Genomic DNA, 27,375 nt, shown 5'->3' on the forward strand with positions numbered 1-27,375 from the left:
TGAAGCTCTTCGGGTAGAAACCAGATGAACAGTTGTCAGGGATGGTCTGGAGAGGATATTCTCATATAGGTTCAGCCTCTGGGGCTCCTTATTTTCAACTCCAAGATTCCATAGTTCTCTTTTAAAATATATAGAATTTAAAAAATATATATTTTAATTATATACCTATATGCAAATATGTATATTGTGTTGTATATCTATAGGGTACATACACATATAGATACATATATAGAGAGAGATATAGATGATGAGCTTTTTGGTTTTTATTTTTGTTTTTTTTAGTGAGGCAGTTGGGGTTAAGTGACTTGCCCAGGGTCACACAGCTAGTCAGTGTTAAATGTCTGAGACCGGATTTGAAGTCAGGTACTCCCGACTCCAGAGCCGGTGCTCTATCCACTGTGCCACCTAGCTGCCCCAGATGATGAGTTTTAATGATGTTACATCAATTTAGATGCTTCATTTCCATCTGTGTTGATCCTTCTGCTCCCAAAAAATGACCTTGTTGGGACTGATGGGTTCAAGGTCAAACAGGCCTTACCTCATACTTCTAAATTTAAGTATATGATTATTGGCCATAGTCATCCCAAGTCTCTGGTTGGTTAGTTAGCTCATTATTAATAGCACTAAGGTTATGCATTGGATAAAGTGTCGGACCTGGAATCAGAAAGCTCTGAGGTCAAATCCAGCCTCTGATATTTACTAGCTGTGTGACCCTGGGCAGATCACTTTAACTTCTGTTTCCTCATTTTCCTCACCTGTTAAATGAGGATAATAAGAGCACTTTCCTGACAGGGTTGTCATGAGGCTAAAAGGAGATATTTATAAAGTGCTTTGCAAACCTTAACTGTAATTGGTGATAGATGGTGGGAAGAACACACTGGAATGGGGGTCAGATCCAATAGCATTAGGATAAAAACTCCCAACCCCTCAGGGGCGCACCTAGAATCCTGAGTGGGATATGTAGCCAGCCAGCCCTCTAGGAACCCAGCTTGGCAATTTTACTATGAATTGAGGTCAGGACTCCCCAGAATGGATGGATGAGCTTTGATCCTGTATTACCAGTACATTTATTATATGCCAAGTACAATGTTAATTAAGTGTTGCCTATGCAAATAAAAAAGTGAACAGTCCCTTTCCTTAGGCAGCTCACATTCTAAATGGCGGAGACAAAAGTTCAACTGCACAGTGAATGGAAAGGTCTGGTGGTCCTTGGGGTTCAATGACAAGTCAGACGGCAATGCCCAGGTGCTCGGAGAACAGAAACACAGAACAAGTGGTAAGATCCAGTGACTCTCTACCTTATTGGAAGGATTGTATTGATGGTTCCCAATATAATCTTGAAGGATTGTCTTGAGGACTCTGTGCTCATCCAAGTAATTCCAGTGGCTACGCGCAGCCTGGAGGAAAGGGAGGAGGGACTAAAGGAAGGGTAGACTATGACCACCAAGAGGAGCAGAGTGGACCTAAGTGTCAGAGTTGCCCCAGAAGCTGTGAGTATGGGAATGGGGGAGGGGGGCAGTGTCTCATTGGTGGGAAGGTTGGGAGGGAAGGATCCCTGAAATACTTGCTTTCTCAGAGGCTCCTGGGCTCAGTTGGTGAAGGGGCAGATTTCCCCTTGGAACCTGATCCTTCTAAGCCCTCTGGTACCCGGTTGGGATAAATGAAGAAAGGGAGAGCCTTCTTTTCCATTTCCCAGTCCTATGGACTCTCTACTGTTGTATACACACTCAAAGATAAAACTCAACCACCAAATATGCATGTGTCTCATTTTATTAAAGAAAATGTGCTGGTGATGCCATAAGGCAGACAATATTCCTTAGAGCAGAAATCAGAGAGCAGGATAAGTCAAAGACTGTGCAGAACATATCTGAAGATTCAGACTGGTACCACAGCCATTCTCAAGGTGCGGAGTTGATTCTAAATCCTTTTCCTTCCATGAAAAAGGAGGGGACCTCAAACTGTGAAGCCCAGGAAGTGATCTGATTTACAGCCATAGAAAGAGGGGAAGAGATCCATAATGGGTTGAATTATCATGGTTTCTATGTATCAATTAGCTGAGACTACCAACTCCGTGCTCAGGGTAGAATTAGGGAATGAGAAGCAGGGGGGAGATGGTTGTAGTTATTGCCTTTATGTAGTTTTCAAAGTCACTTCCAAAAAAGAGGATGAGGTAATAGTTGAAGATGCCGGCAACAGACATGAGGAAAAGGAACAGTATGATGCGTTTCCCAAAGATGTAGCCAGGAGTGCTGGAAAAGAGAGAGGGAGAGAGCAAATGTTGTTGTAGAACCAATATAACCAATTCAACAATGCACATTGTGACTTGGGTGTGCCTGGGGTTTAAATTATAGTTTTTTCCCCTAAAGAATCTTTGAATTGATTCCTATGCAAGATGCTTGTGTCGCGGGTATCATTACTTAATGATCACATTTTAAAAGCAGGCTCAAGAAGCCCAGACCTCTGTTTGTCTGTGCTGGGTTCCTCATTCCCCAAACGAACTTTCCTGTAAACATATTATGTTTTGGACACTATTGAACACATTTTTTTTTTGTGCTCCCCCACCCCCTACTGACCTGTTTCTTTCTTAATGCTGCCTTCTCACAGGCATGGAACAAAGGGGGCACGGGTTCACAATGCCAGACATCTTTTCATAATCAGGTACCCTTACTAGAGATTAGAAACACAATCACCTTATTAAGGTCCTTTCTAGGGCTGTCGTCTTTCTCAAGGAAAGCCAGTAAGGACAGCCCTGGCATCTATATGTATCATGCAATACTTTAAGTACCTCTGTGTTATAACTGATGGCTTAAATGAGCCAATAAAGCTCGTTAAGACTAAAAGGTGCTCCGGCATCTAAAGGGCTAATCTATTCTCCTCTGGCTGCACAGGAATAACTCATGTTCCCATTAATGAGGGCTGGGCACACATCAGTGGCAGAATAGACCCTTCCACTCTAAAGTGCGCAGTGAGAGAGACATTTTAGTACATCCATATACCTCTTAGCAGGACTATAAATCTCAGACTGTCCAAGCAGAGCATCAGCCTGGGTCAGGAAGAAATTTCCCACTAACGTAGGATCCCATAATTGGGTTATTGAGACTGCTCTAGCCCCATTTATTCCCTTTTTCCAAACCCCTTCCATGCCTTTCTTTAACCATGTCTATATATAGCTGTCCCCACAGAGTTTGGCAGGGTTAAATCCATTTGCAGAGTCCCCCTGAAAGGGTTTAATGCTGCCACATCGGTCCTTGGGCAAATGATATTTTGTTTTCATCTTTCCATTGCCCTCTAATTTATTTGTGAATTTCTATTCTTTTTTAAAATAAGTCTTATTGATACCTTTCTTTTAACATCACAGTAATTTCTAAATATATCCCTTCCTCATTCTTGGTTTTTTTTGTTTTGTTTTTGTGGGGCAATGAGGGTTAAGTGACTTGTCCAGAGTCACACAGCTAGTAAGTGTTAAATGCCTGAGGCCGGATTTGAACTCAGGTCCTCCTGAATCCAGGCCAGTGCTTTATCCACTGTGTCACCTAGCTGCCTGCCTTCCTCATTCTTTACCAAGGAAGCCTTCTGAGAGCAGCTAGGGTGCGCCATAGTGCACAAAGCACCCCACCACGAGTCAGGAAGCCCTGACTTCAAATCCAGCCTTGGACATTTATTTACTAATTGTGCAACCTTGGGCAAGTCAATTATCATCTGTCTGCCTCAGTTTCCTCATCTGTAAAATAAGGGGTGAAGGAAATAATACCACCTACTTCTCAGGGTTGCATGAAAACAGTATGTGCAAAGTGCTTGGCAATTCTTAAAGCTCTCTATAAATGTAAGTTATTATTTCTAATAAATAAGCTATTATTTCTAATATTTGATTATTTGATTAGTAAGTAATTGAATGTTTTTTAAATAATTAAATGTTCATTATTTCATTACTAATTTATTATTTCTGATAAACAAATAAATAAATAAATACATTATTATTTCTGATAAAGAACAACAAAAAAGTTAAGCAAAACCAGGGGATACAGTGCTAGCACCTGACAGAATATCTTTCCAGACCCATAGACACTACCACCACCACCTCTCCAACAGAAAGAGGGTGGGGCATTTCTTCACCTCTTCTCCACAATCAAGATTGGCCATTTTTATGATGCAATTTTCTTCTTAATTTTGTGACATTTTTTTCATTTATTTTATTGTAATGACTTAATCCCTCTGACCCTCAGTTCACTTATCCATAAAATGAAGGGGTTGGATTAGATGTCTTCCAAGATCCATTTTAGTCCTAAATCTGTGATGCTGGGAAGGAAGGAAGGAAGGAAGGAAGGAAGGAAGGAAGGATTTATTAACCACCTACAATGTGCCAGGCACTATGCTAAGTGCTTTACAAATATTATCTCATTTGATCCTCACAACAACTACCAAGTAGAAGGTATTATTATCCCTATTTTATAATTGAGGAAACTGAGGTAGACAGATGCTAGAGGGAGAGGTTGAAAATAAGTGAAAGAGTGGGGATGACAGAGAGGGCAATCTGCTGGAGGAGATGGGGTGGAATGGGATCACTTGAACAAGTAGAGGAGTTAGCCTTGGTAAAGACAGCAAGGCTACTTCATCACATGAAACAGGGGTGAAGGAGGAAATAGTGTCAAAAGGTGCCCGAGTGATAGGAGATGAGGAAAAGAGGAGAAGAGGGAGCTCATGGTTCATGGCTTTGATTTTTCCTGTAAAATATGAGTCAAGGTTCTCAGCTGAGAGAGTGGAGGGAGGGGAGCCATGGGAGGTTTGAGAAAGAAGGAAAGGGTTTGGAAGAGAGTAGGAAGGTGGGACAGAAAGTCAACAAGGGAGGTATAGTAGGATTGCCCAGCAGCAGAGAGGACCAGGCTGAGGTTTTGTAACACAAATTTGTAATGGACCCAGTCAGAATGATTGTGTGACTTTCTCCACCTTCATTGAGCAGCACATGTTTAGGCATAAAGACAATGAATGGTTCAGGTGATCCAAGGCTAAGGCTTTACTGGACATAATCAACAATATGATAAAGGGGGCAATAAGGATTCAAGAAAGGAGAACAGTGTAACATTGAATTGGTTCACCAAGGAGTCAAGATGGTGAGAAGAGAAAAGGCTAATGCAGGGGAGATGGTTTGGGAGAGAATTGATGGGTCAAGAGATTAGAGGTCACAGTGCAGAGTAGGGTTATGAAAGGCAAGGGAGAGGAAGAGGTGAAAAGCCAACAGATTATGGTTGAACAAGGGAATTTCAGGATTCTTGGTACATTTGTGGGTGATGGAAAGATCAAGGGTATGACTATCTTTCTGCATGGCTCAGGCAGGGTGGAGGAGTAGCTCGTGGGAGGTGAGCAGGTTGAAGAAGTGAGTGGTTAGGATTTTTGAGGGAGAATCAATATGTACATTAAAGTTCCCTAGTATGAAGGCAGGAATTCAGGCGGAGAAAAAAATCAGGAACCTCATACCAAACTTATTGATAAAGGAAGGCCAGTGCCCTGGAGTTCTGTAGACAACAGCTTCCAGGATTTTGACTGGTTGGTAGAAATGAATAACATGGAGCTCAAAGGAGGACTGAGTGAGGAGTGAAGAGAGAACCTGGAAGTGGCAATGGGTTGCCAAGGAGTACTTGCCAACTCCCCCTTCCTTGACCAGTGAGCTGAAGGGAATAAATGAAGGTGCAAATAGTAATGGAAAAGATGGCCAGGGAGGTTGTGTCATTTGGGAGGAGCCAGGATTCTAGTGGAGAGAAGGGATGGGAGAGGAATAGATTGAAGATGAAAGGAAGTGTGTTGCCTATGAAATAGACATCCAGAGGGCAAGGGTTGGGTGGAGTTAGGATGAAACTTTGGGATGGGAAACTTGAGGGGGTGGGAATGAGGAATTGGGTGGTAGGGGGTGAGAAGTGGGGTTTTGATGATGATTTACAGGAGTTCATTGTCACCGAAATGTGAAGTATGTGGCTAAGTGTGAGAATGTCCATCACCAAATAGAGACACCTCTCCTCTACCTTCAAAGGACAAGTGAAGCAGGAGATGGGAGACCTGAAGTTGAAGGGAGAATTGTTCTTCTTTACACTGAAGGTCCTCTACATCCTATTTGGGAAATTGGGTTGGTAGCAGGAGATAGAAGATGCCTTGTGCTGGTACAGATAGAAGTAGCTGGTTTGGAGTAGAAGGAAGATGCCCAGTCTGGCCTAAGCAGCCTTTCCTCAGAGAACACGTTGTGCCCAGCAAGAGATGAAAGTCTCAGGGCATTGGTGCACCTGAGGTCTGAGGGTCTGAGAACCTACGACGTTCCAGGCACTATGCTAAGCACTTTTGAAATATTATCCCTTGGGATGTTCACAACAGCTCTCTAAAGTTGGCACTATTATTATCCCCATTTTACAGTTGAGGAAATTGAGGCACACAGAGGTTAAGTGACTTTCCTAGAATAACATTGCTAATGTCTGAGGCTGTATTTGAACTCAGGTCTTCCTGACTCCAGGTCCAGCACTCTATCTGCTGAACCACCTAGCTGACAGTATACTTGGAGACACAATTTTTGTTTTTTTTGTTTTTGTTTTTGTTTTTAGTGAGGCAATGGAGGTTAAGTGACTTGCCCAAGGTCACACAGCTAGTAAGTGCTAAGTGTCTGAGGCCAGATTTGAACTCAGGTACTCCTAACTCCAGGGCCAGCACTCTATCCACTGCGCCACCTAGCTGCCCCCGACACAATTTTTAAACCTTGTCCAGGGAACATAAATACCTTGTCCCCTCTCTGACCCAAGAGAGCTGAGTTCTTGAGATCTTTTTCAGGCTTCAGAGTCTTTAACTGAGTTACCAGGTCTGTGACAGAAGAACCAATTGCCTTCCTTCTAGCTCCCCATGCAACATAAAATTCCAAAACACATCGCGAAATAGATTCAGGCTAGTTTGATTCTCACTCTTCAGCAGCATTAGTTCTACAAGGAGGGTGGGTAGCATAATGGAAAAGACCCCGGACTGGAGGTCAAGAAACCTGGGTTCTAATCTCAGGTCTCCCATGAATCAAGTCACTGAATCTCTCCAGACCTCAGTTTCCAGTTACACTAGATTGTCTCTGAAGTCTCTTCCAGCTCTAACATTCTGTTAAATTCTAATTAGGAAAAGGTCACATGAGCATGGTGACTAGTTCTGCAAGGTAAGCAGCCAGACTAATGAAAGCAGATTTCCTATGGATGTCTCCCCAAGGAGGGGAATCAGCAGCTTCTTCATTCACACACATACACACACACACACACACACACACACACACTTACAAAAGAAGGTAAATTTATCTCATGATGCTCAGAAAGTCACACCATGGTCCAAAAGCTGAAAATCCAGAGGCCGGAGGCAAGAAATGGTGAAATTCAACCATAGTAATAATAATTCACATTTATAGAATACTTCGTTTACCAAGAACTTTCCTCCCTAACAACCTTGGGAGACGGAACACATAAGCATTTTTATGCTCTGCTTACATAGGAGAAAAATGCTACCTAGAAAGACTATGTGTGTGACTTGGCCAAGGTCACACAGCTAGGGAAAGGCAGACCCAGGCCTAGAATCCTTCCACTTCCACTCACTGCCTCACTTCCCTGGAAGAGGTCCTACATGCTCTAAACAGCAGTAGTCAAAGGCTACCATCTGAACATATAATTATATCAAACATAGTGAAGTAATGCTACCAGAGAATACAGATGAGAGGAATGAGAGGGGAAAGGAGTCAATAGTGGGGAGAGCTAGTCTGAACAAGAGAAGATGGAGGCCATCTCTGCATTCCTGTAACTTGTTCCTTGGCAGTTTTGGGGAGAGGGAGAGGGTTCCCCCCTTGTAGGTATAATAATCACTTTGCTCTATAAGGGTCAGCTAAATGGTGCAATGAACAAAGTGCCTGGCCTGGAGTCGAGGAAGACTCATCTTCCTGAGTTCCAATCTGGCCTCAGACACTCACTAGCTGTGTGACCCTGGACAAGTCACTTGAACCTGTTTGCCTCAGTTTCCTCATCTTCAAAATGAGCTAAAGAAGGAAAGGGCAAACCACTCCAGTATCTTTGCCAAGAAGATCCTGAAGGGGGTCACAAAGAGTCAATTACAACTGAACGACTGCTACTACTACTACTAGGTTCTGGGTAGACCAGCCCAGTTGTAATGAGATTAATGACAGCTTTTAGATTCCACATCTGCTTTGGTGTATAAAGAAAGTAACTGTGCAAAATAGTACAGTGAACAGTGTGATATGTTTGAAAAAGAGCTCTGGATTTAGAGAGAAAGGAGTCTTTGCTTTAAAGGCTTCTGCCATTCACCAGTTGTGTGACCTTGGTCAATACCCTGGACCTATCTAAGCCTCAGTTTCCGCATTTGTAAAAAGGGGGTAATAATATTTGTGCTCCCCACTTCACAAGGTGATTGTAATCATTCAATAAGATAGTAGAAGTTCTTTATGACTAGAGGCTCCCATATTATTTTAGGTTTTTATAATTATCCTTCCTTGCTACTGATTATTACCATGGCTTCCGATCAGCTTGTTCCCCAAAGACCTATTACTAAAACGAATTGAGCACAAGCAGCGTGCTTTGTCTCAGAGCTCGAGAGAAATCCCTGGAAGCACCAGGCACAATGGTATTAACAACTGACATTTATGTTAGGAGATGCAAAGCATGCGGCATACATTCCCTCATTTGATCCTCACAACAACCCCCTAAAGGCCATACATTTTTACCCCCATTTTATAATTGAGGAAACCTGGGCTCAGTTAAGTTGCTTGGCCAAAACTGCGGTGGGGACAGGGAGGAAGTAGCTCAGCCAGGATTCAAATCCAGGACTTGTGACTCCAGATTCACTCTGCCACTCTCCCTCCCATAAAGGAAGGATTCAGTGAATGATTCTTAAGAAGCAAAAGGTATGTGGAAAAGTGGAAATAATCAGATCCCTAAGAATGCTCTAAAACTTTCTACCTGATCCCCAAATAACACACAATCAGAACAGGAAAAGACCTTGCAGGTCTTTACTCCAATCCCATATCTGAAAAGAAATCCCCTCTGGAGTATCTCAGCAAGTAGCCAACCAGCCCCCACCTGGAGACCTCCAGATTCTAAAGCAGGCTGTTCTGTGGAACAGCTCTAACATTGCTAACTTTTTCCATAAATCGAGTCTAAATATGATCCTTTGCAACTGATACCTGTTGCTCCTAGTTCTGTCCTGTGGGGCCAAGAAGAACAAATACAATCATGGATTTGGAATTGAAAGGGATGTTAGAAATAACCTAAATCAAGTCTAACTGGACCTCTCATTGAACCCTATTTTGCAGCTCTCCAATGCATTTAAATAACATTCTGAAATATAATTATCTAAGTTTGAGACTGAGCCTCCTTCTAGACTGTAAGCCCCACAAGGGCAGAAACATATTTAGTATCTAAACTTTGTACCTTCCTCAACACAATGGAGAGGGATTCAAACCCAAATCCTTGGACTTCAAATCCAGTAGTCTTTCCACTGCCTGCATTTGAATGTAGGAAGGAGGGAAGGAAGGAAGGAAGGAAGGAAGGAAGGAAGGAAGGAAGGAAGGAAGGAAGGAAGGAAGGAAGGAAGGAAGGAAGGAAGGAAGGAAGGAGGGAGGGAGGGAGGGAGGGAGGGAGGGAGGGAGGGAGGGAGGGAGGGAGGGAGGGAGGGAAGGAAGGAAGGAAGGAAGGAAGGAAGGAAGGAAGGAAGGAAGGAAGGAAGGAAGGAAGGAAGGAAGGAAGGAAGGAAGGAAGGAAGGAAGGAAGGAAGGAAGGAAGATGAAAGGAAGGAAGTGTGGCGAGTAAAACTATATGTGGTTGCCTTATTTCTGTCCCAAGTTTAGAGAATATTAGCTGGGGTTTCTAATATATTTGTTACTTATAAATTAGAAGCTTTAGCACCAGTTTGGGGCATTAAGTATTTATTAAAGGCCACCAAATATTAATAAAGAGAAAACACTTGGCTCAGAAAGTTAAGAAACCTATCTACCCTAGAGGAGCGATAAGAGCTCAGCCTGGCCTGCTTCTTTCTCCAAGTCCTCCTCCATGAGCATGCGTGGACACTTCCTCTGGGTCCAGAGAAGAGGTGGTCTTTACACACTGCTTCAAGCTAATTGGCTAGCATTATCCAAATCCATTGGTTCACTGGACTTGAGGGCGGTCCATGAGCAGAACATGCCCAGGTCAGAGTTCAGAGAACCCACCCCCTAAGGGCCAGGGTCTCAGGTAGTTATGGTTTCAATCAAGTCAACTTTAATAGGATTGAAACATCCATGGCATCAGAAGGAAGGAAGGAAGGAAGGAAGGAAGGAAGGAAGGAAGGAAGGAAGGAAGGAAGGAAGGAAGGAAGGAAGGAAGGAAGGAAGGAAGGAAGGAAGGAAGGAAGGAAGGAAGGAAGGAAGGAAGGAAGGAAGGAAGGAAGGAAGGAAGGAAGGAAGAAAAGAAGGAAGGAAGGAAGGTGGGAGGGAGGGAGGGAGGAAGGAAAGAAGAAAGGAAGGAAGATGGAAGGGAAGAAGGAAGGAAGGAAGGAAGGAAGGAAGGAAGGAAGGAAGGAAGGAAGGAAGGAAGGAAGGAAGGAAGGAAGGAAGGAAGGAAGGAAGGAAGGAAGGAAGGAAAGATTTCTTAAGCATCCACTATGTGCCAGACACTGTACTAAGTGCTTTACAAATATTCTCTCATTTGATCCTCACAGCAACCCTGAAAAGTTGATGCTATTATTATCCCCATTTTACAACTGAAGAAACAGGCAGACCGAGGTTAAGTGATTTACCCAGGGTCATACAGCTAGTAAGTATCTGAAGTCAGATTTGAACTCAGGTGTTCCTAACCATAGGTCCAGTTCTCTATCTACTATGCTACCTAGCTGCCTCTACTGCCCTATTAGTACCTAGTAGGTGATTGACAATGGGACAGCTAGATGGTGCAGTAGATAGACCACTGGGCCTGGAGTCAGGAAGATCTGAGCTCTAATCCAGTTTCAGACCCTTACTAGCTGTGTGACCCTGGGCAAGTCACTTAACCCTGTTTGCCTCAGTTTCCTCATCTGCAAAATGAGCTAGAGAAGGAAATGACAAACCGCTCTTGCATCTTTGCTTAGAAAACCCCAGGGGCAGCTAGGTGGCACAGTGGATAGAGTGCCGGCCCTGGAGTCAGGAGTACCTGAGTTCAAATCCAGTCTCAGACACTTAACAATTACTAGCTGTGTGACCCTGGGCAAGTCACTTAACCCCAATTGCCTCACTAAAAAAAAAAAAAAATTGGGTCACAGAGTCTAACATGACCAAAATGACTGAACAACAAGTGATTAATAAAGGTTTGAAGATTTTTAGCAACAGTAATACTATTCAATTACTCTATTCCTGTGTTTTCAGGTCCTGAACAGTATGGTGATCCTAGTTGAGAATTATCACCAGCCCAACAACATTAACGTGCCAGTAACTCCTAACCAATCTCAGTGACTCACCTCTGCGTCCTTTCTCCTAAATAACCTACAAAATATTTTTGCCTCACAAACAGGTACATCAGTCCAGCAAAGGCAGCAGGAACTAAACAGAAAAAGAAAGAAAAAACACTGTATTAGGAAATGCTCTTTTGTTAAATACTTTGACTCAATCCTAGGAAGAAAGGTCCCCTGTTCATACAAAATCAGTATTGCACAGTGCAATGGACAAGAACCTTAGAAAGCACATCTCTGTTGGAGTGTGTCTTGCAGATGAAAGCTATGGGACTGGAAACAAGAATCTTAGAGGCTCTAGTGATTTATCACCCCACTTCTTAAGCAATACCCAAATAGACAAATCATCCCAGGTGAAGTTTAGAGACCTTTAGGGAAGGAGATGTTACAAGTAGTCTTGCCCAGTGTTGAAAACCCTGTTAGAGATTGATCCAAAAGTGGAATACAGCTTGATTACTAAGGCTTGTTTTATTCAGGTCTAAAATCCCACAAAAATATTAGCCCACATGCATATAGTACTTTAAGTTTAAAAAAAAAAAAACTAGAAAGTACTGTCATATATAGCCTAAGAGATGTAAGGTATTGCTACAGGGTAAGGTTTTGAATAGAACACTGTTTCTCCAGTAATCATACATTCTTAGTCTTGTCAGTTTGGAAGATAATTCCAAAAGTCATGGAGTCCATCCCAACCCAAAGTGTGACTCCGCTGGACAATGTCCTAAATGAGTTCATTCAGCCTCCACTTGACCCCTAGTGACAGTGAGATCACCATGTTCTGGGGCAACTTGTTCCACTTTTGGACAGTTCTAATTGTTAGGAAAGGGTTTTTTTTTTATATTGACCTGAAATATGACTCTCTGGAACATTCTAGTTCTGCCCTCCAGGGCCAAATATAACAAAATCTAACCCCTTCTTCCATATGACAGCCCTTCAAATTTTCACAGAGAATCCCAACATCAGGAGCCCCATCTGGGTAGTATATGAGTGTTCCAGGTCCACCTACTTTGACAATTCCCTCTTTTGTGTCTCCAGTATTTCCACAGACCTGTGATCTCATCAACATGTATACTCTCTCCAACCATGCAGATCCCAAGCCATCCATGCCTCCCAATCTTATACAAATGTTGACCATGCCCTCTCACAAGAAGCTCTCTTCAGGGATTCCATCAAGCCTGTTGAGGGGTCTTGCTCTCTCTCTCTCTCAAGGACATTCTTTAATTAGTTTAAGCTACTAGTCAGGCATAACCCCTAAAAAGAAGGGGAGCCAGGACTCCTAGTTTTCAGCCTTGTCATCATTTGTGCTGTGATGTTGGTAAGGGTGTGAAACTTAGTGTGGGGAATGGAAAAGCAACCTAGGAGAGGCTCATGAGAGGCGGGTGAGAATGAATGAAACAGTAACTGAAAAGTCTTTTAGGGTTTTTTTTCTGAGTACCACTAGGGGGCAGGTATATGCAGCCATCACTTGGCTAGATAACCCAACTCAAGCTTGTACCAAAACCTCAGCCAGTCATGGTTTTGATCATTAACAAGTCTATCAGGTGTTGTAATCTTGGAAAGGAATCCCCTCAAAATGGCTCTGGTTTCCATTTAATTTTAAATCAACTCATTATAGAGCTGCTCTGTTCCTCCAGCTTACTGGAATCAAAACTGGGAGCTGCTGATAACCTGGAGAAAGGGTGGGGTGTTGTAAGACAGCCTCCCTGTCATTGGCACACATATGCACAGAGAAGGGAAACAGCTGGAAACTTATTACCAGAAGAACTGAGTGACAGCAGCCCCAGAACATATCCCTTAGGTGCTCTCATTTATAATGCCCTTGTATCTGAGCTAACTCTGCTTATGGATTCTGAGTCACATTTAGCCTTAAACCATCCTTGTCAGACTGCAGCTCTAAACCAGCCATCGGGGAGCGAGCGTCAGTGATGCATTATCACACCCCTCTCCCTTCTCCAGTAGAAAATGCCTGGACGCATGACCTCCCAGTGTTCTCAGCCCCTGGAGGGCTTCGAACATCAGAACTGGAGGGCTGGCAAAGGGTACGGTGGAGGGGAACCTCAGCTCTGAACATGTGGAGAAGTAGACACAAATAAAAAAAGAGAAGTAAATCCAAAAGGTAAACATTACCTTGGCTGCAAAGTAGCCCTGCACTCCAAAGCATGACAAGAAATGTGGGATAGGCATCGATGCAGTTTTGGCTAGAAAAGGAGAAGAAAAACAATCACTTGAAAGTGATCAAAACTTCATTTTTAACCTCCAAATGAACAATTACCATCTCATAGCACAAACAATGAAAAACAGGTTTGCGCTCATAATTCCCCCTACATCTGTCCTATAAGAGGTGGCAGCCAGCCACCAAATTGGAAACAGGCAGGGGTATAAAATGAACACATGTATGAAACTCATTTATTCTGCTCCTTCGATGAAGCCTATCTGATGCAGGGTTTCCTGATGGACTCCTCTGGCCCCCTTCCGAGTGGTGGCTGTGCCAGGAAACTCATTAGGCTTGAAAAATGAATGATGCAAACAAGAGGGGGGTGGAGGGGCAAGACTAACCCTGAATCCAACCTTGTAAACTAGTCAAGGCCTATATGCTGTGGGTCTGAGATGGAAGAAAATGTCAAGCATAGAAAAAATCAGTTTTGCATTATGGAAAGAGCACCGGATTTAGGGTAAGAGGTACAGAGTTCAAATCTGGGCCCCGCTATTTTACAAATACAAGATGGTAGGGGGCAGCTAGGTGGCACAGTGGATAGAGCCCCAGCCCTGGATTCAGGAGGACCTGAGTTCAAATCTAACCTCAGACACTTGACACTAACTGTGTGACCCTGGGCAAGTCGCTTAACCCCAATTGGCTCACCAAAAAAAAACCAACACAAATACAAGATGGTAGAGGTGAAGCTAGATAAATAATCAGGTGAAAATGATTGGGGTATGGTAGTGGACTGCAAGTTTGCTATGTTAGCACTAAGACTTTGCAGCCAAAAGAACTAACATATTAGTTCTCTCCATTAAGAGAGATACAGTAGGGGCGGCTAGGTGGCACAGTGGATAAAACACCGGCCTTGGATTCAGGAGTACCTGAGTTCAAATCCGGCCTTAGACACTTGACTTACTAGCTGTGTGACCCTGGGCAAGTCACTTAACCCCCATTGCCCAGCAAAAAAAAAAAAAAGAGAGAGAGAGAGATACAGTAGGGGCAGCTAGGTGGCATAGTGGATAGAGCACTGGCCCTGGAGTCAGGAGGACCTGAGTTCAAATTTGACCTCAGACACTTAACACTTACTAGCTGTGTGACCCTGGGCAAGTCACTTAACCCCACTTGCCTCACCAAAAAAAGAATAGAATAAAATAGTATAATAATAAAATAAAAATAAATAAAAGAGAGATATAGTATCTAGAATTATCATTCTAGTCCTCTATTTCTTTCCCTGCTCAAATGACATCTGGAGTTTTTCATTCAGTTCTGCATACCACATTTTGGGATGGAGTTTGCTGAGTTAGAAAGTATTCAGAAAAGAGTACCTAGGATAGTAAGAAGCCTTGAAACTATGTATGAGAAGCAGCAGAAGGGACTGGAGACATTTCACCTGAGAAGAGAAGACTTTGGCAGGACAGAAGCTGTATTTATTTAAAGTATCTCTCATGTTGAGGAGAGATCAAATTGATTTTGCTTTGTCCCCAAAGGCAGATCCAGAAGCCATGTGCTGAAGCTTTAAAAAAAAAAAAACTTTTTTTTTACTTGGCATATGGGAAAACTTCTTAACAATTAGAGCTATTAAAAAATATAACGGACTTTGGGTGGAGGAAGGCAAGATGGAAAAGAGGTCTGAGTCAAAAAAAAAAAAGATCTGGGTCCTTATTCTAGTTCTGTCACTGGTTATCTGTATGATTTTGGACAATTTACGTTAACCTCTCTGGTTCTCATTTTACTTATCTGTAAAAGTTTACAGTCTTTGAAGGTTGCCTCAGGCACTAAAACATAAAGTAATTTGCCCAGGATCACAAAACCAATATGTGTCTGAGGCAACACTTGAACCCAGTTTTTCCTGAAACCAGGTGCACATTGACTTAAAACTATACTGTTTCTCCTGTCTTAATATGGCTAAAAACAAAAGCAAAAACAAAAACTATTTAGTCAAATGTTGAGTAAGTTTGTTAGGCCCTTGACAGAGATTTTTCTTTAGCTGCTGTTTAGACCAGATGAAAAATACCCTACTTTCTGCACTAGCTATGGGCATTTGTTATAACCCATAGTGATTGTCCTTTGGTGACTTAACAGGACAAACTTGAAAGAAAAACAAAGAAGCCAAAGATCAAGCAGGTCTCAGGGTATCTTGAGTTTCAATTAAACTAAATTAAAAAAAAAATTGTTAAGTGCCTATATGCAAGACCCTAAGGATGCAATGGTGTGCGTGTGTGTGTGTGTGTGTGTGTGTATGTATACACACATATATATAAATAAAATTAACCCTCATTGCAATGAGGGTTAAGTGACTTGCCCAGGGTCACATAGCTAATAAGTGTCAAGTGTCTGAGGCCACATTTGAACTCAGGTCCTCCTGAATCCAGAGCCAGTGCTTTATCCAGTGCACCACCTAGCTGCCTGGTTTATTTTTTTAAATGGCCTGGTCTCTGTACTCAAGAAGCTTAGAGTCTACAAGGGTTACTGTACAAATCATGGAGCGGTTGACAGAATGCTCCTTTAAAAAATCTCTATCAAAAGAGACACTTGTTAAAAATCACACCTCCAACAAAGAAACAAATACTTATTTAATATTTATTGAACATGGAAGTATGGTGTAGCTCTGGAAGAGAAGTCTAGTCTCATCTTTCCCATTAACTCTGATGCCAGTGTCTGGCACATAGTAGGTGCTTAACAAATGTTTATTGACTTTAACTTGCTTATTGAATGCACACATGTCTGGATCTCATTTTCCTCTTCTTTATAATGAGGCAGTTGAATTAGATGAACTCTAATGTCCTATCCCTAGACAGGACACTTAATCTCTCTCAGTCTCAATTTCCTTACAAATGGGATTATTATGTGTGTATACAATATATGTAAATGGAAATATATGTATATAATTATAAATATAAAATCAGGAGAATAATTACACCTACCTCACAAGGTTGTTGTGAGGACTGAACAAGATAACAAAAGCATTTTGTGAACTTTAAAATGCTATATAACAGCTATCTTCATCATCATTATTAAATATGTCAACTCCTGCAAGAAGCAAAATTAAAGGCCTGCCTACTAAATTATGGAAATAGATAAAATGAATATGAGAAGGATTTGTTGGACCATCCAGTCATTACAAGACTGCCCCCTTGTCATCTGTTCTCTGATTCTAATATTTTTTAAATTATTCCAAGAAATAAAATGTCCCTGCTTTATCCTAATCAATCGATCAAACAGATATTTATTAAGTAAATATTATGTGCCAGGCACAGTGATAAGTGCTGGGAACACAAAACTGAAAGTCCCTGCCCTCAAGAAACTTATGCCCTAAAAGGGTAAACAACATCTATGGGTATATGCAGAATAGACATCAAATGAATCCAAGATAATCTGAAGAGGCTGAACCCTGGCAGCAGGGATGAGTGGGGAGGGTGTACAGGAAAAACTTACTGAAAAAGGTGGCTCTTAAATTGAATCTTGAAGGAAATCAGAGATCCCTAGAGGTGGAGGTGAGGAGAGGAGTTTCAGGCATGGGAAACAGCCTGTGCAAAGACACAGAGACCATAGATGAAGTATCATGTGTGCAGAATAGCAAGGAGGCAGAATGTGGCTGGAATATTGAGTACCAGGAGAGAAGTAAAGTAGAAGAAGATTGGAAAGATAGGAAGGCTCTAAATTGTATTCATAACTTTTTTTTTCTTTTTGACTTGAAATATCCTGTTGTTTTTATATTTTGCTATGTTATATTCTTGAAAGTGCAAGTTGGTGTTTCTTCCTGGTGGTATTTGCTGAAAAAGAAAAAAAAAACCCAACTTATGTGTGAACTGTGCAACTCCACACCACCAAAACAAATGGGTATAATATGAAATTTTCAGTAGTTTGTTTCATCTAAGCAAAAGAAAACCATTAAACAAGCTATTTCCTACCACCCTCACCCCACAACTTGATAAATTTTTGGATTAAAATAACCAAAAGGTTGGGCACAGTGTGGATATAGACAAAGAATCAAGTCAGTCCTCCTTAAATCTCAGTCTTATTCTTCTTTGTGTCTTGCCTCTAGGGTTCCAAACTGAACCCAAGAATCTGGACCCACTTAGAATATACTCCTCATCTGAACCCTATATTTAGCACTATGTCTGGCACATAGTAGGTGCTTAATAAATGCTTATTGACTTGACTTGCTTATTGAATTGTCTTATATAACAAGTATTAGATGTATTGAATTAAAATCATGCCTTCTGGTTCCCAGACTGAGTCTTAATTGCTTTCCCTTTCTCACATCAAAAATAGGAGGAAATGAACAGGAATCTCACATCTCCCAACTCCTCCACAGAAGCCCTAACCATCAGTCCATTGTCATGGGATCATAAATTTATAGTAGGAACTGATTATCTAGTCCAACTTTCTCCTTTTTACACATGAGGAAACTGTGGCCCAATGGAGCTAAGTGATTTGCCCAAGGTCACATAGATTGCACATGGCAGAGCCAAGATTTATACTCAAGACTTCTCATTCCAAATCCTGGACTCTTTCCACTGGTCACATCACTCATTTTGATACTATTGTTGCTATGTTGAATTCAAGTGGTTCCTGGTCACTGAATCAATCTGTTTCACTGTCACATCAGGGTTTCTCTCTGCTCTTCCCTAGACTAATTCACAATAAATGGGGTTCTCTTTGTCACTCACAAATCCATTATTATCTGGCATCCTCCTCCAAGGAAAGTTTTGTGCCATTATTTCTGTAAGATCCAGCTGTTATTTCTTAATGACTAAATGTGAATTGTCAAACATATTTTGTATTAGTTACTTTCATTGTGTTCTTTTGATGTTATACATACGTCACCAATGTTTCTTTCATAGAGAAATACCCTGATTCCTTTGGCTATTTCCTCCTGTTATTCTCCAGTGTCTCAGTGATTTGGTACACTTTCTAACCTATGAAATCAACCCAATGTAGAAGTGCATAAATAAAGGTTTACATTATGGGCTTTGGCTCATTCAGAATAATAGATAATAAATGCCATTAAATAATAGCAGTTACTAGCTATATTTGACATCTATTTGGCTCTGGCCTCTTTAAACATTTTATGTAAGGGCTTCTTATTTTCAAGAGTTCTCACCAATGAGAACCATGACCCCTTAAATCAGCCCAACAAGCCATGGGAAAAAATAAACTGAAGAAGTATGCTCATTGTCCTATAACCTATGATATGCCATTGGATGGGAGCCCCATTGAGTCAGCTCAACAGTACATATAGATATAATGGAAAGGCACCATAGATGGACAATAAGTTGGACCCAGAATTTAATAGGAAGAAGAGAAGTGACTGCCTTGCATTTGAGAAACTATAAAGTATTTTCAATGGTCTCAAGCAATTACCTGTCACGAAAGCCCATTTTGGGAAAACACCAATGTTTTTCTTGTGATGTTATATGGCTGAGAGGCATGAAATACCATCATTTTTAAAGAATTAAAATTTGGGGCAATGGAAAGACATGTCATGACCATGCATAGGTTACATTATAACACCAACAATTATTTACATGCAAGTCAAGTCAATGAGAAGCACCTCCTATGTGCCAAGCACTACAAAGAAAGGCAAAAAAAGATAGTTCCTTTTTCCCAAAGAGCTCACATTCTAATGGGGAAGACAATGAGCTAACAACAGCATACAAACAATGATCAACAGAGGGGAGGCATTAAGAAGGACTGGGAAAGGCTTCCTTTAGAATGTGGGATTTTAACTAGGACTTGAAAGAAGCAAAAAGAGGTACCTAAGACATAATCCAGGAAACAAATAGTCTAAAAAAGGCAGGGGAGGAGGGGAAGGAAAGTAAATCACAGAATAAGAAGAGCAAGAGGGGCAGCTAGGTGGCACAGTGGATAGAGCACCGGCCCTGGATTCAGGAGCACCTGAGTTCAAATCTGGCCTCAGACGCTTGACATTTACTAGCTGTTGTGACCCTGGGCGAGTCACTTAACCCCAATTGCCTCACCAAAAGAAAAAAAAAAGAAGAAGAGCAAGGGATAAGGAATGAAGAGCTTCAAAAGCTACATGGTACCCACAGAAAATTAAAATACCTAGCAAAAGGCCTACACTACCTTGGATACAACATCCTCTGCAAAGGATTTGTAGGAGAAAATAGATAAGAATGGTCTTGGATGAGAAGGGATGAATAAATTACAATTTAATACACTGGAGGCAGAATCTACATTGCTGAGGTCTTGACATCATTGAAGGAATGGCATAAATCTGGCCATAGGAGAGGAGAAGGAGGAAGAAGAAGAAGAGGACACTCACATCCTTTGTATTCACCTAGATTTTAAAGGCATCATTGATGTCAATATTCGCCTACCTCTGTATTGTTATTTACAACTACTTGAAGAACAGCAGATGAAGAACAGAGAACAGTTTGTCCAAAAAGGTCTGATTCTCTTGAGAGAGATCTAGTAAATGGCTTCACTCTCCCTATTTCCTTCCCCTCCTCCCTATACCAAAGATTCACAGAATCTCAACGTAGAAAGAGACCTCAAAGATCATTTATTCTAAAGCATTCCTGAACAGTAATATCCTCTACTATCTACAATGCCTCTGCTAAGTTATCTGGCCTCTGCTTAAAGAGGGAAATCTACTAGCACTCACGGCAAACCATTCTATTTTGGAAAACTCTAATTTTTAAGAATAATTGTTTTCTTTACATGGTGCCAAAATTAGCTTCACTGCTGATTCCACTCATTGTAATCATAATAATACTAATAAATAGCATTTATTTATTTAACACTTGGTATGTGCCAGGCTCTGTGCTAAGCACTTTGCAAATATTATCTCACAACTCTTGAAGGTCATTACCACCATTTTACAGATGAGGAAACTGAATCAAACAGATTAGGTGATTTGCCCAGAGTTACAAAGCTAATAAAAGTCTGAGGTCAGATTTGAATTCAGATCTTCCTGACTCTAGGCCCAGTGATCTATCCACTTGCACCACCTAGCTGTCTCCCATTGTTACTAGTTCTGCCATCTAGGGTGAAGAAGAATAAGTCGATCCTTCTTCCACAAAATAGCCTTTAAAATACTTGAAGGAAGGTATCATGGTCACCCATTCCCCTTTCCCCTCACCACCCTCCCCCCCCCAAAAAAAAAACCTTTGTTCAGGCTAATCATCCATAGTTCTTTCAAGTGAGATGGTCTTAAGTTGCCCCAACATCCTTCTTGCTCTCCTCTGAGCAGATTCCAGGTTTTCTATAACATTCCTAAAATGTGTGATCTTTTTTTTTTTAAATGTGTGATCTTAACTAAATATTCTAGATGTGAGTAGGGAAGAGGAGAGCAGGACTCTCACCTCCATCATTCTGTAAACTTTGCCATAATGTGGCAGACCAGGGTGGCACTCACTTTCTTGGCAGCCATGTCCGACAGCTGACTCATTGAGCATGCAGGCCTAGTTCTTTTTCATTTGAACTGTTTTCCAGCCATATTTCCTCCAATCCTGTACTTGTATCAATGATGTTTCGGACCCATTTGTGGGATTTTATATTTGTCTTGATTAACTTTCATCTTATTAGATATGGTCCGCTGCTCTAGCCTTTCTCTTTAGCTCTTTGAAAGATTTTTAGGTCCTGATTCTGTGATCTAACAGGTTAACAATTGTTATCTGCAAATTCAACTAGTGTGACTTGGTTAGTGTCGTTAATAAAAATGCTGGGTTACCTGAAGTTAAGGCGAGGTCCCTGGGCATTCCACCAGATACCATCCTCCAAGTTGGTACCAGCTACTGATGACTACTTTTTGAATCTTATTCTGATCATTCTGAATACATCTAATTATACTATCAACTAACATTGGTCATATTCTACTGCCCAAACGTCTTCGATTGATCTCACTTTGGTTCCTCTCCAGACTAATTTCATTTTTTTACTAATGTCAGCCACAGTAGCTGACAGGACAAAAATCCAGATTGTTTTGAGTATCTTAGTATTGGCAGTTTTGTTTGCATATGTGACTTGGCCACATGACTTTAAATCACTAAGGGCAGCTGAACATTCTCTTACTTTCTCTTCCTTTGTTATGGGCTAAACATTTTTTTATCTGTCCTTCCCAATCAAAGATTTTGGCAGAGGCAAAGTAAGAGCAGTTCTGCCTACTTTCTCTTATCTCTGATCATTATCCCATTCATTCCAAGCAGCAGAACCAGTCTTTGTTCAGTTTCTTCTTGCCCCAAGATAGATTTTTTTAAGATCCCTTGTTGTTGTCTTTTGCATTCATCACCAGCCTCAGTTCACTCTTCAATAATCACTCTCCATTACCTAGACATCTTTTAAAATCTATGTGATTTGATAAGTAGCCCTGGTTGTCTACATCAGTCTTTTGAAACAGCCCCCTTTTCTCTTCCTGATTGGAATTGTTGTTCTTTAGAACTTCATTCTTGAGATCTTCTCATCATTCTTTGGTCAGACTTTATGGACCTTTATGCCATGAGATCCTGCCTACTCTTCCTCTAAACTCTTTGAAACCCTCTCTCCAAAAATCTAGAGCACCATCGCAGTACATATACCCAGTTTCCTAGTCATCCATAGCAATCACTACCACCCGGGGGGGGGGGGGAAATCAGTTATACTCCCCACATACCCACCTACACAAATCAACATTCCTCTGAAAAGGAAGAAAGGAAGGAAGGAAGGAAGGAAGGAAGGAAGGAAGGAAGGAAGGAAGGAAGGAAGGAAGGAAGGAAGGAAGGAAGGAAGGAAGGAAGGGAAGAAAGAAAGAAAGAAAGAAAGAAAGAAAGAAAGAAAGAAAGAAAGAAAGAAAGAAAGAAAGAAAGAAAGAAAGAAAGAAAGAAAGAAAGAAAGAAAGAAAGAAAGAAAGAAAGAAAGAAAGATGGAAGGAAGGAAGGAAAAAAGAAAGAAGGAAGGAAAGAAGATGGGAGGGAGGAAGGAAAGAAGGCAAGAAAGAAGGAAGGAACAATGGATGTATGGATAGATACTTTAAAAAAAACTTAATTTACTTCAGAAATTGACCTGGGTCTGAACTTGAGTGCCTTGCTTCAATTCAGAAACTGAGCAAGAAAACTAAAGCCTTCTACTAATGAAGAAGAAAAGACAGAAGGTACAAAGCTGATGATGAATTGCACTGGCCCTACTCTTCCCAAGCAAACCCACTCTAGAGTTAAATAAATGAAACCCCTGACCAAATGAGGGGCTGAAGAAACAAAGTATGTTGATGAATGCAATGGGCAGTCACTGGGCCTACCTCATGTGCCTAAAGCCCTCAAAGGAAGTTTAATTCACTAAGAAGCAAACTGTACCTATTTGTTATGTCTGTGCAGAGAAGTTCCTGCTGGACTGTGAGGGCAGCCATGGAACCTTTCTTCTCTCCCTTTGATTTGAAATCTCTCTTCTTTGTTGACATATATTATTCCTGAGACTCCCATTTGATGGAGGAGGATAAAAAAGGTTAACAGACAACCTAAGATCTGAGTTCTAACTAAGACTCGAGCTCTAAAAGGGGCTAATAAATAACCTATCAAATGTAGCTAAAAGGGGCTAGCAGATTACCTAAGACTTCGGTTCCTATCAACAGTACCTAAAAGGGTTAATAGAGAAACTAAGGTTTGTGCTCTTATATCAACAGTACTGTAACCAAGAGGGTTCAAGTCCCTATCAACCAACACCATCAACAGAGACAGTAGCTAGGGATCATTAACCATTAATAGCCATTAATATTCCTAGATGACAGGACACCTAGAAACCAGATCTTAAGTAAAGAGACATCAAAAATAGAGATACTCTGGTTCTGACAAGTTTAAGCACATCTTTAGGAACACACACAGAAAGGACCAAATGTGTCCTTAGGTTCATCTTATGACATGTAACCCCCAAAAACACATCTCCAAGGAAAAATATACCAACTTGGAGGTTGTCTTAGGACCCCAGGAAGTCCAAATTAGGATAATACCTCCCATGTAACTCCTTAAGAAGGAGGTTAAGATAATGAGATAACCTACTTTTTCTCACTATAAATATATCCATTTCTAGGGGCAGCTAGGTGGCGCAGTGGATAGAGCACCGCCCTGGAGTCAGGAGTACCTGAGTTCAAATCCGGCCTCAGACACTTAACACTTACTAGCTGTGTGACCCTGGGCAAGTCACTTAACCCCAACTGCCTCACTTAAAAAAAAAATTTTTTTAAATAAATAAATAAATAAACATATCCATTCCTGCCTCCCAAATTGAGACACTTATCTCCTTGGTAGACGCCTCACTGTGACCTCACAGTATTTTAATAAAACTTAGGAAACTGAGTCACTGAGTCTTATAATGCTTTGGGACACCTCACAACCAATTTGATCAATTAAATCCATCCCCCACATCACATTGTAGTTTTCCAAGATGGCCTTGGTTTTACCCTTTTGCATTATCTTGGGGACATCCAAGTCATGGCTGTCTAGAATAATTGAAGGCTAACTAGTTAGAGTATTCAATTAAAATCTGTATAGTCTCTATGTTGTGAGGAGTGAGGAGGATGGGGGTGTGGGGGGGGGGGGGGGGGGGGAGGGACGGGAGGTGAGATGAGGTTGGAATATAGTGGGGCAAGGAGAATGCTTTGCTAATGGATTAGACCTTGCAGAAACAGGCAAATGGGCAGCTGCCTTGAAACCTTTATTTAAATTCAAAACAAAAGAAAAATGTTTAATTTGAATAACACCCATTTGAATTTACATCCCCAGCCTCACCTATCTCCTACACTCCTCAGATCAAGTGTTTTCTAACAGTACCTTTTACATAAAATAGAAAAAGGGGAGGAGAAAGTCATAAGAAGCATCTCAGGATTCGTCCACTATTTTTTACAAACATAAGAGACACCAATGAAGTTGACATCCCCTCTCAGCTTCCCCCATGGGCGGGAAAGAGTGGGTGTGTAAGGAGGAGGTTGGTACAAAGCTTCGTACCAGCTTTTTGGTGGCTTTGGTGATGAGTAAGGGCCAGTTTCCATGACAGCAGCACTGGACTAACCTCACAGGAAGTTGGGTGACTGCCCTGACTAGTGGGCTAGCCCACAATTTTCCGGTACAGGGAGTACACTGGTGACTAGCTCCACCTCTCCCCTAACCCCACCCTTTCATAACTTCATGTGGGATGGAGTTAAGACTCCAAAGCCCCACCCTCCGAAAGAACCACCCCATGGGCACTCCACCTAATGGTTCTGGTATCATGAAAATTAGCCAATCTCCTAAACATATGTACTTGATATATACATATAAACAGTTATGGTGCATAACATGCCTGTCCTGCTAGCTTCCCCCTTCTATTAAACAGTAGTGTGAAGTCTGAGCACTCACTTGGCAGTGTAGACACGCTCAAAGGAAAAGGTCCCAGTTCGCTGGAAGCTCCTGACATTTTGGCTCCGGCTTTCATGCTCTACTTTATGTGCGAAGAATCCTATGGGAGGACAAGATCCGAGTTTAGGGTTTAATAGTGGGTAGTTTCTGAAATCTGACATTCTCCTTCCATAATCCACCAGGGTTTCAAAGAGTCCTCAAGATGGGTTTCATGACAGGGCTAAGCTTACCCCCCTTATATGCTGTACCTTCCTCCTTACCATCTTCATTTGAGTAAGACTATATGGGGAAAGGTGGCTGCTTTATGCACCCCCAAAGTAGTGGAGGGTCAGGAGGGACACAGGTTTGGGACAGACACAATGTTAGGCTCTGGGCAAAGCTCTAGGGATGGTGGGCCATGACCTATTACTCCTCTATCTGAAAAAGAGCATTTTCCTGCCTTTGAGGATAGGACCTGTATCCCCATCTGCAGAAGATCTAGGAGAGAGGAATCCAAGATTCTAGAAAAGGCAATGCATGTTAGGTGGAAACACACCAGCCAAACTCAAAGTAGATTAAAGTATAGCCCAGGACCAAAAAGTCTGCAGAACTCAGAATTTCAGTTTTTAGCATTTCCCATCCAGATCCAAAATTAAGGCTCAGTGATGTGAGCGAGAATAATGGAAACCAAACTAAGAATCTTTGCATCTGGCATGAGCAGCAAAAAATTCACCTTAATTCACTTGAGCAGGGGTGAGGGGTATGGTGGCATGGACACTAAGGAGCTGCTCCTGGATAAGCCACTTGCCAAAGTGAAGGTTAGGATAGGACCAGGACTCACTTGGGGAAGGAGTGGACTGTAGCTGCCAAGAGGAAGAAAAGAAATGCTCATCATCTGGAAGCTTCCTATTTTAACTAATAATTCTTTCTAACTTGGCACAAAAGTTCACTATCTCTATGCAACTGAGGGACTGCAAGTGCTGTCCACATGTCTCAAATGCCAGCACCTGAGTCCAAAGACCTGTCACACTATCCTAGTTACAACTCTGATGGAAGCATCTAAAAATTGAAATTCTGACTACACAATCGTGAAAAATTCAAAATTATAAAGAAAAGAATACTATCAAAAGCTTGTAAAGTGTTTGTCATTTAGTCCAATTCATACCTTAAGCTGAACCCTCTCTAAAATACCACCAAGAAATACTCCACCAGATGCTGAAGTATGGTGTGTATGATGGAAAGAACACTAAAGCTGAAAACAGAAGACCTTGGTTTGAATCCCGGCTCTGCCTCTTGTTAAATATGTGAAATGAGAAAAGATTCTTCCCCCTTCTGGGCCTGTTTCCTAATTTGTAAAATAAGGATAATAATACTTGCACTGTGAGCTACAGTGTTGTTGTGAGGGAAGAGCTCTGTCAACCTCAAAGCACTACATGAATTTTAACTGTTGTTATTTTGGTTTCCATATGGAAAATGAAGGGATGGGATTAGAGCATCCCAAAAGTACTTTCCAATTCGAACATCTTAGAGCCTCTGAGTCTTCAGACAGGGATATGTCTAAAGAGACCAATGTGGATCAACAAGAAGCTTTCTGATTAGCTCGGACATAAGATGATCACACAGTCCAAGACAAATGCAAAACCATATAGAATGAAACTCTGAGAATACCTTAAAGAAGGCTAACATCTAGAGTGAATTGTCTCACAAAAAAATTTCAAAAGATAGTGTAGGTTTTAAATTATGTTCTGAGGAAAGAGAAGAATGAGGAAGATAAATCAAATGTTTGAGAAGGATGGTGTGACAATAACAGAGAATAGAGTGAGGGCAGAAATACTCAACACCTATTTTGCTTCCATCTTCTCTTAGAGCTCCTTTTTTTTCACTCCTCATCTTATATCATCACTCACATGACTTGTGCCACTATCTCCTTTACTCCTGGTCTCACACAAAGAGTTAAACCCATCTATATCCACCTTAGATTCCATTTTATCTTCTCTATTATCTCTACCCTTTTTCTAATTTTCAATCTTTCCCAATTTACTGGTTCCTGTCCTGCTGCCTACAAACACACCCATGTCTTTTGCATCCGAAAAAACCTTGACTTGATCCTACAATCCCTGCTAGCTATTGTCTTCCATCTATCATTCCCCTTCTTGGCTAACCACCTTGAGAAAATCATCTAAAATTGGTATTTCCATTTGTTTTCACTGGATTATAAGCCTTCTTCAGTCTAGCTTTCATCCTTATCTTTTGACTGAAATGATTCTCTCCAAAGTCACCAGATATTGCCAAAGTTAATGACCTCTTCTCAACCTTCTTCCTTCATGACCCCTCTGCCACATTTGAAACTATTGATCACCTTCTTCTAGAGATGTTCTCATCTCTAGATCTTTTTTGACCCTGCTCTCT

At 41.4% G+C, this 27,375-nt stretch overlaps 1 protein-coding gene across 1 annotated transcript in view; it reads right to left on the bottom strand.

Annotated features, from left to right (window-relative positions):
- Positions 1-1,754: 1,754 nt before the first annotated feature.
- The window catches only part of LOC122749969 (arachidonate 5-lipoxygenase activating protein), a 43,534-nt gene continuing 17,913 nt past the window's right edge, over positions 1,755-27,375 (bottom strand). Inside the window, exons 2-5 of the mRNA XM_043996588.1 lie at positions 24,988-25,087; positions 13,588-13,658; positions 11,473-11,554; positions 1,755-2,249 (exon numbers count right to left, since the gene is read on the bottom strand). Coding sequence (XP_043852523.1) covers positions 2,087-2,249; positions 11,473-11,554; positions 13,588-13,658; positions 24,988-25,087 — 416 coding nt within the window. The 3' untranslated portion in view covers positions 1,755-2,086. The remainder of the gene's footprint in view (positions 2,250-11,472; positions 11,555-13,587; positions 13,659-24,987; positions 25,088-27,375) is intronic.

The sequence above is a fragment of the Dromiciops gliroides genome, chromosome 3 (genome assembly GCF_019393635.1).
Source record: "Dromiciops gliroides isolate mDroGli1 chromosome 3, mDroGli1.pri, whole genome shotgun sequence".
In the NCBI taxonomy this organism is placed as follows: Eukaryota; Metazoa; Chordata; class Mammalia; order Microbiotheria; family Microbiotheriidae; genus Dromiciops; species Dromiciops gliroides.